Genomic DNA, 12,978 nt, shown 5'->3' with positions numbered 1-12,978 from the left:
TGCTCGTTTTGAAATTCAAAGACAGACTGTCATGGCGGCTCGTTCAGAATACGATCTCATGTTGTACTAAAATAGTTCACCGAAATGTGTTTCTGAAAACATGTGAAGAGAGGAATAGGCCGTGTAGTTGCTGAATCTGTCTTCATTTCAGAACAACAAAGGTCATTTTAAAAGATTTTCAATAGATTTTGAGAGACTCTAGTCACGCTCATCCCACTCCTCGTTTCCGGTTTAGCACTCCATCAATCAGGTGGGTCATTTGAGTCCGACTGCTGGTAGCGCCCGCCCCGCCGATTCAAAATCAAATCGGCCAAAATGAAGGCCGACGGCCCGTCCAACAGACGACAGAACACACCAAACAGACTCGAGTCACCGAGCTCGCTAGACTGTCCAATGTCCCCTTATCGGCTCTATGTGTCCGGGCCTTTAAACACAACATGTGTCAACATTAAACACGTGTTCAAGCTGGAGAGCAACAATATTTTCCTTTTATTTCCAGCCGCCTGCTGTGTTTCCTGTAGTGGGGGTGACCTACCAACATGCCCCGCCCACTCTTCCAGAAGTCCCGCCTACTCTGCTTGAAGCCCCATCGGGTGTGATAGTGGAGGTCAAAGACACGAAAACCAACTCCTCTCTGAGTTTCACCATCTTCATCCTGGCAGAGGACGAGACAGACGCCAGCGGGTAAACACCGGCCATCTTTCTTCTCTTTCGTCTCGTTGGTTTTATTATTCGTACATCCCCACTTTAACATACAAAGCTGCTTGGTTAGTAAACATTCTAAAAACGTTGAAGAAATGTCTCAAAAAGCAACAACGACGACTTCTTTAATCTCCCAAAACACTCCGTAGCACAAATGTTTTTTTGGGCATTATTATGACAGGACAGCTTAGACATGAAAGGGTAGAGAGAGGGGAATGACATGCAGCAAAGGGCCGCTGGTCGGAGTCAAACCTGCGGCCGCTGCGTTGAGGACTGAGCCTCAGTATGTGGGCGCACGCACTACCAGGTGCGCGACCCGGGCGCCCTATAGCACAAATTTTGAAAAAGTTCTGGCAGCTTGTTACGTTATTACTTGTACTGAAGTTATAGTTCTTTAAAGTATTAGTACTTGTACTGAAGTTATAGTTCTTTAAAGTAATACTACTTGTACTGAAGTAGAATATTTTCATACTCCTCCTTTCTGCCTCTGCATATTTTGTAAATGTCTTTTTCGTTCTTTTCTTCGTACAGTTCAAGCAGTGAGAGCAGCGAGGAATCCCAAATGCACAAGGTCCAGCCATTGGCATTGCTTCCCCAAACTGAGACCGAAACCAGCAACCAGCCAATCAGGAGAGAGTATGAAGAGGAGAATGTGTCATCAGAAGAAATGATGAGCGATCAACCGATGTTAGCGACTCTTTCTGAGGACTTTGATTCTTTATTTTTAAACACCACTGAGTCTAGCGTGAGCCCGATATTTAGCGATGACTTTAACATCAGCGTAGAGAGCAGCGAGGTCATCGGTTACTTTAATGACAAAAACAACTCCAGGTCAGAGCACTTTACTGACGATTCAAACAGCAATGAGACTTCTGATCCACTTTCTGATGATTTTAACAACAGCACAGAGAGCACAGAGACAAACGATCAACCAGCGAGAAACATTTATCGTCCAGTTCCTCAGAGTTCAAGCTCGCGGAAAACGAGCTACAGTAAAGTAGCTTCAAGCAGACGAAGAGTTAGCGAAGAATCCATGTTTGGTTCTAGACTTGGGGAAGTTTTTCGCTCGATCCAGAAAGTTGTAGATCTTCTTTCAGTCAACCGGGTTGTGACCGGATCAAAGGGTAGTCGTAAAGTCCTCGGTTCGACTCCCGCTTCCTTAACTGGCAAACAGGCGGGTTTTACCTTGAGTTCTGATGAAAGCAATGAGAGTTCGGAGTCTGTAAGCTTCAGTAGAGTAAGCCCAGATCCCAAAAACCAGACCAGAGTTCCTGACAGTGACGAAAGCCTTGAGGCAACTAGTTCCAGTTTCCAGCAAGGAACTGGTCCAAGAGATTCCAAATGGCAGCTTACTGGTTCCACAAGAAACATACATTCAGACTTGAGTAGTCCTGATCCAGACAGAAAACAAGTTCAAGACACTTCCGTTAAGTCCATTCAAGTAGATTTTGGTGTTAGCTTAAAGCCAGTTGGTCCAGACGAAGATGTAGCATCTCCGATCTTTAGCACGCCGAGAGATACTGTGTCCAAGGAAAGTTCCAGGTCTTTCTCTCGGGTGAACATTAGCTTAAACTCAGACAGCTCTGAGGAGAGTCAGGAGGTTGTGGGTTTGACTGCGTCCGTCCCGGGACTCTACAGAGTCGGGAGTCCAGCCATCAGCTCCAGCAGTGAGGAAGTCCTGTTGGTTCTTTCCTCACCGAAAACACCGAACGAGTCTGGACATTTCACCTCTGAATCAGAGGATTCGTCAGGCTCTCTAGGACTTGATTCAGACTCAGGGAACAACTACCAGAGTGCCGAACTTTACCTCTATCCCATCCCGACTTCTGATTCAAAACTCAGCCCGGAGTTTAACTTTAACTTCAGCTCCGAAATCAGTCGTGAAAAGTCTGAAGAATCGCTAAGTGGAGAAGCTAAGCCTGACGTAAACTACAGAATTTACACTGCTAGCTCTGAAGCCAACATGGACACTAAACCTGACAGCTTGTTGAATTCTGCAGCAGATTTGAGCCTTAAAGCTACATCTGACTCTAGTAACGATGTAAGCTTCGAAGCAGAGCCCCCCACTAGCCTTCCTAGCGTGTATGTTAGCTCTGGAGCTAGCCACGGCGCTAATGCAGATGCTGGCAGTGAGTCGAGTGTTGAAAAGAAAGAAAACGCCGCTAGCACAGAAGCTACAGCAGATAGCGGGAAACTGACTGAAAACTTTGCCGGTTCTAGAGCTAGCATCGGTTTTAACGCAAATGCAGAAAGGGAGAAAGCAGTTTCAAATGTTAGCACAGATGCTAAACCAGATTTCAGGAAACGTCCTCTTCCTCGCAGGAAGAGACCTTTTCGCTTCGGCTTCCTCGGCCCCATCAGTCATTCACACGGTAACCAACCTGTTGCCGTGGAAACGGCATCCAAGGAAACATCTGAAACCTTAGCTTTGAAACATCGTCAAAATGTTTACAGGAATCTGCTCGTTGACTTAATCAATGTGGGGAATGTTAGCGTAGCGAGGGTTGGCGCAGCGAGGGATAGCGTAGCAGTGGCTCAAAGCAGCAGCGAGGAGTTCACACACAGAGAAACAAAACACGTGCGCATGAAATCTTCTACTTCTACTCTATTTTAATCAAAGTGTTTCTGATATAAGATGTGTTCCAAACCGTTCCCTATGTAGTACGTATGTTACAGAGCGGGCTTTGGTTTCTAAACAGTAAGAAATGCAACACATAACATACAGTATATAAAACCTTTAATATCCTCCTGAGGGCTCACTTTGTTTCGTATCAGGACGTATCAGAAGTACAAAATATTTTTGTTGGAGTTTATTTTATCCACCAATCACCAACAGCTAATGTGGGAATGAACTCCTTTCTTGTTCTGATTTCCTGGTGGCAAGTAATTCGTTTTGGCACTTGGTCCGAGTGGTGTAGACTCACATTGTGTCTGACACCTGAACTAAAGACCCCGTGTCTCCTAAACAGACCTTTTTCACGGCAGACATGTTGACATTTCATAGTAGGAACAGCTCAGGTGTATTCAAAACCCATTACTGATGGCTTTATTCCACTTAGGAGAGGTCCTGGTATTAAACCATTACTGATGGATGCATTCCACTTAGGAGAGGTCCTGGTATTAAACCATTACTGATGGCTGCATTCCACTTAGGAGAGACCCTGGTATTAAACCATTACTGATGGCTGCATTCCACTTAGGAGAGGTCCTGGTATTAAACCATTACTGATGGCTGCATTCCACTTAGGAGAGACCCTGGTATTAAACCATTAATGATGGCTGCATTCCACTTAGGAGAGACCCTGGTATTAAACCATTAATGATGGCTGCATTCCACTTAGGAGAGACCCTGGTATTAAACCATTAATGATGGCTGCATTCCACTTAGGAGAGACCCTGGTATTAAACCATTACTGATGGCTGCATTCCACTTAGGAGAGGTCCTGGTATTAAACCATTACTGATGGCTGCATTCCACTTAGGAGAGACCCTGGTATTAAACCATTAATGATGGCTGCATTCCACTTAGGAGAGACCCTGGTATTAAACCATTACTGATGGCTGCATTCCACTTAGGAGAGGTCCTGGTATTAAACCATTAATGATGGCTGCATTCCACTTAGGAGAGACCCTGGTATTAAACCATTAATGATGGCTGCATTCCACTTAGGAGAGACCCTGGTATTAAACCATTAATGATGGCTGCATTCCACTTAGGAGAGACCCTGGTATTAAACCATTACTGATGGCTGCATTCCAATTAGGAGAGAGGTCCTGGTATTAAACCATTACTGATGGCTGCATTCCACTTAGGAGAGGTCCTGGTATTAAACCATTAATGATGGCTGCATTCCACTTAGGAGAGACCCTGGTATTAAACCATTAATGATGGCTGCATTCCAATTAGGAGAGGTCCTGGTATTAAACCATTACTGATGGCTGCATTCCACTTAGGAGAGGTCCTGGTATTAAACCATTAATGATGGCTGCATTCCACTTAGGAGAGACCCTGGTATTAAACCATTACTGATGGCTGCATTCCACTTAGGAGAGACCCTGGTATTAAACCATTAATGATGGCTGCATTCCACTTAGGAGAGGTCCTGGTATTAAACCATTACTGATGGCTGCATTCCAATTAGGAGAGGTCCTGGTATTAAACCATTAATGATGGCTGCATTCCACTTAGGAGAGGTCCTGGTATTAAACCATTACTGATGGCTGCATTCCAATTAGGAGAGGTCCTGGTATTAAACCATTACTGATGGCTGCATTCCACTTAGGAGAGGTCCTGGTATTAAACCATTAATGATGGCTGCATTCCACTTAGGAGAGACCCTGGTATTAAACCATTAATGATGGCTGCATTCCACTTAGGAGAGGTCCTGGTATTAAACCATTACTGATGGCTGCATTCCACTTAGGAGAGACCCTGGTATTAAACCATTACTGATGGCTGCATTCCACTTAGGAGAGACCCTGGTATTAAACCATTACTGATGGCTGCATTCCACTTAGGAGAGGTCCTGGTATTAAACCATTAATGATGGCTGCATTCCACTTAGGAGAGACCCTGGTATTAAACCATTAATGATGGCTGCATTCCAATTAGGAGAGGTCCTGGTATTAAACCATTACTGATGGCTGCATTCCACTTAGGAGAGGTCCTGGTATTAAACCATTAATGATGGCTGCATTCCACTTAGGAGAGACCCTGGTATTAAACCATTACTGATGGCTGCATTCCACTTAGGAGAGACCCTGGTATTAAAACCATTAATGATGGCTGCATTCCACTTAGGAGAGGTCCTGGTATTAAACCATTACTGATGGCTGCATTCCAATTAGGAGAGGTCCTGGTATTAAACCATTAATGATGGCTGCATTCCACTTAGGAGAGACCCTGGTATTAAACCATTAATGATGGCTGCATTCCACTTAGGAGAGGTCCTGGTATTAAACCATTAATGATGGCTGCATTCCACTTAGGAGAGGTCCTGGTATTAAACCATTACTGATGGCTGCATTCCACTTAGGAGAGACCCTGGTATTAAACCATTACTGATGGATGCATTCCACTTAGGAGAGGTCCTGGTATTAAACCATTACTGATGGATGCATTCCACTTAGGAGAGACCCTGGTATTAAACCATTAATGATGGCTGCATTCCACTTAGGAGAGGTCCTGGTATTAAACCATTACTGATGGCTGCATTCCACTTAGGAGAGGTCCTGGTATTGTGCGTGCTGACTCACTGAAATATCTTATTGGGACACTTGAAGGAACTGAGCCATCGGTAAGGTTATCCATCTCAGCTGTGCTCTTCATACTATGACAAGTCAACATGTCTGCTGTGAAAAAGGCCCAAACTCACTTTTGAAGTCAATCGGCTCAAATCTTTAGGAGGAGTTCATTAAAGTACAACCCCCTAAAAATTGTCAAAATCGTCAATTTGAAAATAAATTTGAATACACTGGACCTTTTTTGTAAGTCTGAACATTATGCAAACAACAATAATGTAATGTTAATCCCATAAGGGGAAATTACAATATTTTCACTCTGTTGTTATTACACACATATTACACACAGGCCTGTATTATCTCTTTTATTGTTTATTTTGTCACTTTTTATATTATTAAATGTTATTATGGACTCCACTGTCTTTTTATCTAACTGTGTGTGTGTGTGTGTGTGTGTGTGTGTGTGTGTGTGTGTGTGTGTGTGTTTTGTGTGTGCAGTAAATCCTCCTGCTCGTGAAACTGTCAGATTGTTGTGAAGTCGGTTCAACACAGCTCATCATCAATCTTAAGAACTCTGCAATGTCAATAGTTCTGTTGTTGCTGCTGAAAGACTTATTATTCTGTGTCTGACAACATTATGGAAAGTATTACTACAGAGATAGACCTTTTAGTTAAAGAGTAAGATCCTTTTAGTTTAACATGAAACGGCCCCGAAATCACCATCACCAGACTCCATGTAAATAATCAGGACTTTTATCATGGTAAAACACACTTCATTCAAAGTGGACAGAAACTAAATAAAACTATCAAAAGCCATCTTGGTTCATCTTTCCACTGTTCCAACAATCACCACTCTGGTTTGGTTGAAATTAACCCTTAATTCACCCATTTACATGTGGAGATATGCTGGCTCTATACACACTAAAAGTCCTGATTATTTACATGGAGTCTGGTGGAGATATGCTGGCTCTATACATGCTAAAAGTCCTGATTATTTACATGGAGTCTGGTGGAGATATGCTGGCTCTATACACGCTAAAAGTCCTGATTATTTACATGGAGTCTGGTGGAGATATGCTGGCTCTATACACGCTAAAAGTAGTGATTATTTACATGGAGTCTGGTGGAGATATGCTGGCTCTATACACGCTAAAAGTCCTGATTATTTACATGGAGTCTGGTGGAGATATGCTGGCTCTATACACGCTAAAAGTAGTGATTATTTACATGGAGTCTGGTGGAGATATGCTGGCTCTATACACGCTAAAAGTCCTGATTATTTACATGGAGTCTGGTGGAAATATGCTGGCTCTATACACGCTAAAAGTAGTGATTATTTACATGGAGTCTGGTGGAGATATGCTGGCTCTATACACACTAAAAGTCCTGATTATTTACATGGAGTCTGGTGGAGATATGCTGGCTCTATACACACTAAAAGTCCTGATTATTTACATGGAGTCTGGTGGAGATATGCTGGCTCTATACACGCTAAAAGTCCTGATTATTTACATGGAGTCTGGTGGAGATATGCTGGCTCTATACACACTAAAAGTCCTGATTATTTACATGGAGTCTGGTGGAGATATGCTGGCTCTATACACGCTAAAAGTCCTGATTATTTACATGGAGTCTGGTGGAGTTTGGTGATGCTGATTTGGGGCTGTTTCATGTTAAACTAAAAGGATCTTACTCTTTAACTAAAAGGCAAGGCAAGGCAATTTTATTTATATAGCACATTTCAGCACAAGGCAACTCAAAGTGCTTTACACAAAACATCAATCATTAAAAAACAAAGAGCAAATTAGGGATTAAAAATAATAATACAAATATTAATGAATACATATTAATACCATATAATATACATTAATAAAAATATAGTTCAGTATAACAGTTAACATCAGAATAAAAATCCAAAAATGAAATTTACAGTTCTGTATTAAAATTTAATACGAGATAAAATACAAGAATACAATTCATTGTTCAGTATAAAAACTTAACGAAAAGCATCATCAAAAAGAAAGGTTTAGTTTTGATTTAAAAGAGCTGAGAGTTGCGAACCTGCAGTTTTCTGGTAATTTGTTCCAGATATGTGGAGCATAAAAACTGAACGTTGCTTCTCCCTGTTTAGTTCTGACTCTGGGGACAACAAGCAGACCTGTCCCAGACCACCTGAGAGGTCTGGGTGGGTCATAATGCACTAAAAGATCTGAGATATATTTTGGTCCTAAGCCATTTAGGGATTTATAAACCAGCATAAGTATTTTGAAATCAATTCTTTGAAGCACTGGAAGCCAATGTAAAGTCTTTTGAACTGGAGTAATATGATCCACTTTTTTTGTCCTAGTGAGAATAAAAGGTCTATAAAAGGTCCTAAAAGGTCTACCTCTGTAGGGATCCATCCCATAATGTTGTCAGACTCTTAGAATAATAATCTGAGTCTGTCAGCAGCAACAATAGAACTTTTAGTGACGTAAACGTTACCTTTTAATTAGGAGTTTAAACACAGACACAACAGGAAGAATAATTCACCATTATTCTTATTATTATATTATTATTCACCATTTATTTACATTTAATTGTTCCACATTCCAAAACATTTAAACAATTCAATCATTGACCTTATTCAGATCAATAAATCAGCTGTTTGCTTTCTTATTTCTGACCTTGTATGACATCATCAGTGTCTATGTGTGTGTCTCTGTGTGTTTGTGTGTTTCTGTTTTTCTGTGTGTGTGTGTGTCTCTGTCTGTGTGTGTCTCTGTGATGTCAGAGGATGTATGACATCATCAGTGTCTTTACTTTCAGTCTGAATAAACATCAACAGATTTAAAACCACATTCAGTCAAAGAAAATACAAACCGTGAATACAAAATGTCAAAGATTATTAAATGAAAAGTCCACAAAGGAAGAAAATATGATGTTAAACTATAAAACAACGAGAGAGGAATGTTTGGACCAATCGCTGTATAGTCTCACAATTCTCAAATGTTAGGGTTTTTGCGCCAACTTTTGGGAGTTTTGGAGTATTTAAGGGCATCACAAATGTGTTCAAAGGCTAAAAGAAATAAGGGGACTTGTTGTGGAAAAAGTCTTTGGTGTTGGGTGATGAGGCTGGAAATTAAGATTGTCTGACACGCTGGAGTTATCTATGTGATTTTCTTCTTGCCAATAGAAGGAGAAAGTTTATCAGTGACAATGCAGTCTGAGAGAGTGTGGGTCAGCCAACAGAGGAAAACTCAGGTGTTTAAATTGGTGGGCATGCAGAGGTTTGGACTGTATTGATTGTCGACTCAGCTCCTTTAACTGCTGATTCTGCTCCTTTTACTGCTGATTCTGCTCATTTTACTGCTGATTCTGCTCATTTTACTGCTGATTCTTCTCCTTTTACTGCTGATTCTTCTCCTTTTACTGCTGATTCTGCTCATTTTACTGCCGAGTCTGAGCAACTTCAGGGTATTGGCCCTTTGCCATGTACTTCCAAGTGTGGAGGCTACATGATAGGCATTAGAGTAGCACAGCCCCGATGCTACGGAGGTAGGAGAAGCTACGATTGCCTTTTAAGATAATGGAGTACTTATAATGCCCTGGTATGCCCTGTTACACTCTGCTACGCTCTGCGGTGCCCTGCAGTGTCCTGCTACATCCTTCTTTGCCCTGCAGTGCCCTGCTACGTCTTGCTATGTCCTGTATTGCCCTGCAGTGCCCTGCTATGCCATGAACTACTATAACTACTATTTCTAGTCATAGTTCCATTATCTTTTATTGTGACTAGTATTGCCACTGTTCATCACACCCCCAACCGGCACTGTTAGACACCGCCTACCAAGAGCCTGGGTCTATCGGAGGTTTCTTCCTAAAAGGGAGTTTTTCCTCGCCACTGTCGCACTGAATGCTCTAAACACGAAACTCAAGATCTCAACTTTCAAACTCGAGATCTCAACTTTCAAACTCGAGATCTCTAGTTAGTGACATGGAGGAAAAAAAAACTGAAGGAAAAATAAAAAATAATAATCAATATGAATATGCTGGACTTTTGTGCTGCTTATGGATGTTCGAACAAAAGAAAAACAGCAATGGATAACATTTCACAGGTGAGAATGTTTTTTATGATATATACAGTACGCTGCCTTCGACCTTCAATCTGAGCTCCAGTGGCAGCGGGAGGCGTGTCTTCCCCCGGGCAGGAACACAGCTTTGCCTCGCTGCTGCGCCGGTCCCCGCTGATCTAGATGGGACCGGCCAAAGACACGGTGGTGATCGGGAGGATCTGCCACGTAGTCAGGACGACCTGTACGTCGATTTCGGCTGAAAGTTCCATTGCCTTTGCCGTTGGCCGGCAGACGGAGAGGAGCTATTGCGTGGAGGCAGAGTCTGTCTGTTGCTGCAGGATCTGGAGCTCACTGCCTGCTTCCTGGGAGCCAAAACCGTCACCAAACAGCTGGAGACTCAGGCCATAATGCTGGAGGGAAGGGAAGCCCGGGAGAACCAGTACCAGGATTGAGCGGAGCGGAATGTCACAGCCTGCTGAAGTTTAAGTCAGAGGTTTCTTAAAGGGAGTAGGGTTGGGCATCGAGAACCGATTACTACTTGGAATTCTTTCAAAAATTAGGATTCCATTGAAATCGTTTCTTTATAGGAATCCTTTAGAGGATGTGGTTTCAAATCCAACCATCGCTTCCCAATTTAACATGCGCAAGTTTTGGTTTCTGCTGCTTCCAGGCGCTTGTTGTGTAGCAGCCTTGGAACTCAGTAAGCAGCGCTCTAGTGTGGCTTTATTTTACGTTGAAAAAGCAGTAAAACTGCAAACCACCATTGAATCAAAATAAAACTTTCCTCTTATTTGTGAAATAAGCATGTGACCCATTTCAACTCCACCCCTCAAAGAATCGGAATCAAGAATTGATAAGAACCGATATGGAAAGGAAGAATCGAAATTGGAATCGTTAAAATCCAAACGATGCCAAACCCTAAAAGGGAGTCTGGCCGGACTCGGACTGTTAACAACAAAACATGACCGGGGGACCGGCGCAGCAGCGAGGCGAAGCTGTGTTCCTGCCCGGGGGAAGAGATGCCACCGCTGCCACTGGAGCTCAGATTTCAGGTCGAAGGCAGCATAAAACACATTCTCACCTGTGAAATGTTATCTATTGCTGTTTTTCTTTCGTTCCAACATCCATAAGCAGCACAAAAGTCCAGAATATCCATATTGATTATTATTAATTTTATTTTTCTTCAGGGTTTTTTTCCCTCCATGTCACAAACTTGAGATCTTGAGTTTGAAAGTTGAGATCTCGATTTTGAAAGTCGAGATCTCGAGTTTAGGGTTTGTCCCCAGTACATGTTTTTTTTTTCTTTTTTTTCCCCCCTCTATGTCACCTCCGGGGCTCCGTAGCCTTCAATATGGAGAGAAGATCAGAATATAACAACTCAGCTATCAGGGCATGAGGAGGAGGCAGGAGGAAACAGCTTGGCTCTGAAACATGTTCACTACGAGGCCGTGTGAATGCGCTGGTGAGCTTTAAGGCTACTACTCTGAGAAAACATTTTACCACATTGTTCACACCAGTACGGCTTCTCTCCAGTGTGAATGCGCTGGTGAGATTTAAGGTTACTACTCACAGAAAACATTTTACCACATTGTTCACACCAGAACGGTTTCTCTCCAGTGTGAATGCGCTTGTGAGATTTAAGTGTATCACCACGAGAAAAAGTTTTACCACATTGTTCACACCAGTACGGCTTCTCTCCGGTGTGAATGCGCTGGTGGTGTCTTTTAAGGTGACTACTCTGAGCAAAAGCTGCCCCACATTGTTCACAACAGTACGGCTTCTCTCCACTGTGGATGTGCTGGTGAGATTTAAGGCTACGACTCTCAGAAAACATTTTCCCACATTGACCACAGCTGTACGGCTTTTCTCCAGTGTGGATGCGCTGGTGTCTTTTAAAGCTATTACTATGAGAAAAAGCTGACCCGCATAGTTCACACCAGTACGGCTTTTCTCCAGTGTGAATGCGCTGGTGAGTTTTAAGGCTACTACTCTCAGAAAACGTTTTCCCACAGTCACCACAGCTGTATGGCTTCTCTCCAGTGTGGATGTGCTGGTGAGATTTAAGGTTACCACTATTCGAAAAAGTTTTACCACATTGTTCACACCCGTACGGCTTCTCTCCAGTGTGAATGCGCTGGTGAGATTTAAGGTGACTACTACGAGAAAAAGTTTTACCACATTGTTCACACCAGTACGGCTTTTCTCCAGTGTGAATGCGCTGGTGTCTTTTAAAGCTATTACGCTCAGAAAAAGTTTTACCACATTGTTCACAGCTGTACGGCTTTTCTCCAGTGTGAATGCGCTGGTGAATTTTAAAGCTATTACTCTCAGAAAAGGTTTTACCACATTGTTCACAGCTGTATGGCTTTTCTCCAGTGTGAATGCGCTGGTGACTTTTAAGGTTGCCACTCTGAGAAAATGTTTTCCCACATTGATCACAGCTGTACGGCTTTTCTCCAGTGTGGATGTGCTGGTGTCTTTTAAAGCTATTACTGTCAGAAAATGTTTTCCCACATTGTTCACAGCTGTACGGATTTTCTCCAGTGTGGATGTGCTGGTGACTTTTAAGGTTGCCACTCTGAGAAAATGTTTTCCCACATTGATAACAGCTGTACGGCTTCTCTCCAGTGTGAATGCGCTTGTGTCTCGTAAGGTGACTATTGTGAGAAAACATTTTCCCACATTGTTCACAGCTGTACGGCTTCTCTCCAGTGTGAATGCGTTGATGTGATTTTAGGTCACCATTTCTTGTAAAAGCTGCCCCACATTGATCACAGCTGTAAGGTTTGTCTCCAGTATGAACTCTCTGATGAATCTTTAAATATGCAGATGATGTGAAGGATTTGTCACAGTGTTGACAGTGGTGACGTTTGGGTCCCTTTCCTCCTCTTCGTTTCTATAGCAACAGACAAACAGAGACAGAATTTAAACCCTGGACTTGCTCTCACTCACAGTTCTTACTCTTCATAAAATAATTTATGAA

The 12,978-nt window shown here is 42.6% G+C and overlaps 1 protein-coding gene across 1 annotated transcript in view; it reads right to left on the bottom strand.

Annotated features, from left to right (window-relative positions):
- Positions 1-12,978, bottom strand: part of LOC114546103 (zinc finger protein 721-like) — a 1,066,380-nt gene that overhangs the window by 985,698 nt on the left and 67,704 nt on the right. Inside the window, exon 8 of the mRNA XM_028564767.1 lies at positions 11,464-12,772. Coding sequence (XP_028420568.1) covers positions 11,464-12,772 — 1,309 coding nt within the window. The remainder of the gene's footprint in view (positions 1-11,463; positions 12,773-12,978) is intronic.

This window comes from Perca flavescens, chromosome 19 (genome assembly GCF_004354835.1).
Source record: "Perca flavescens isolate YP-PL-M2 chromosome 19, PFLA_1.0, whole genome shotgun sequence".
Classification (NCBI taxonomy): Eukaryota; Metazoa; Chordata; class Actinopteri; order Perciformes; family Percidae; genus Perca; species Perca flavescens.
Note: the sequence above shows the minus strand (reverse complement) of the source record. Positions and strands in the feature narration are given on the sequence as shown.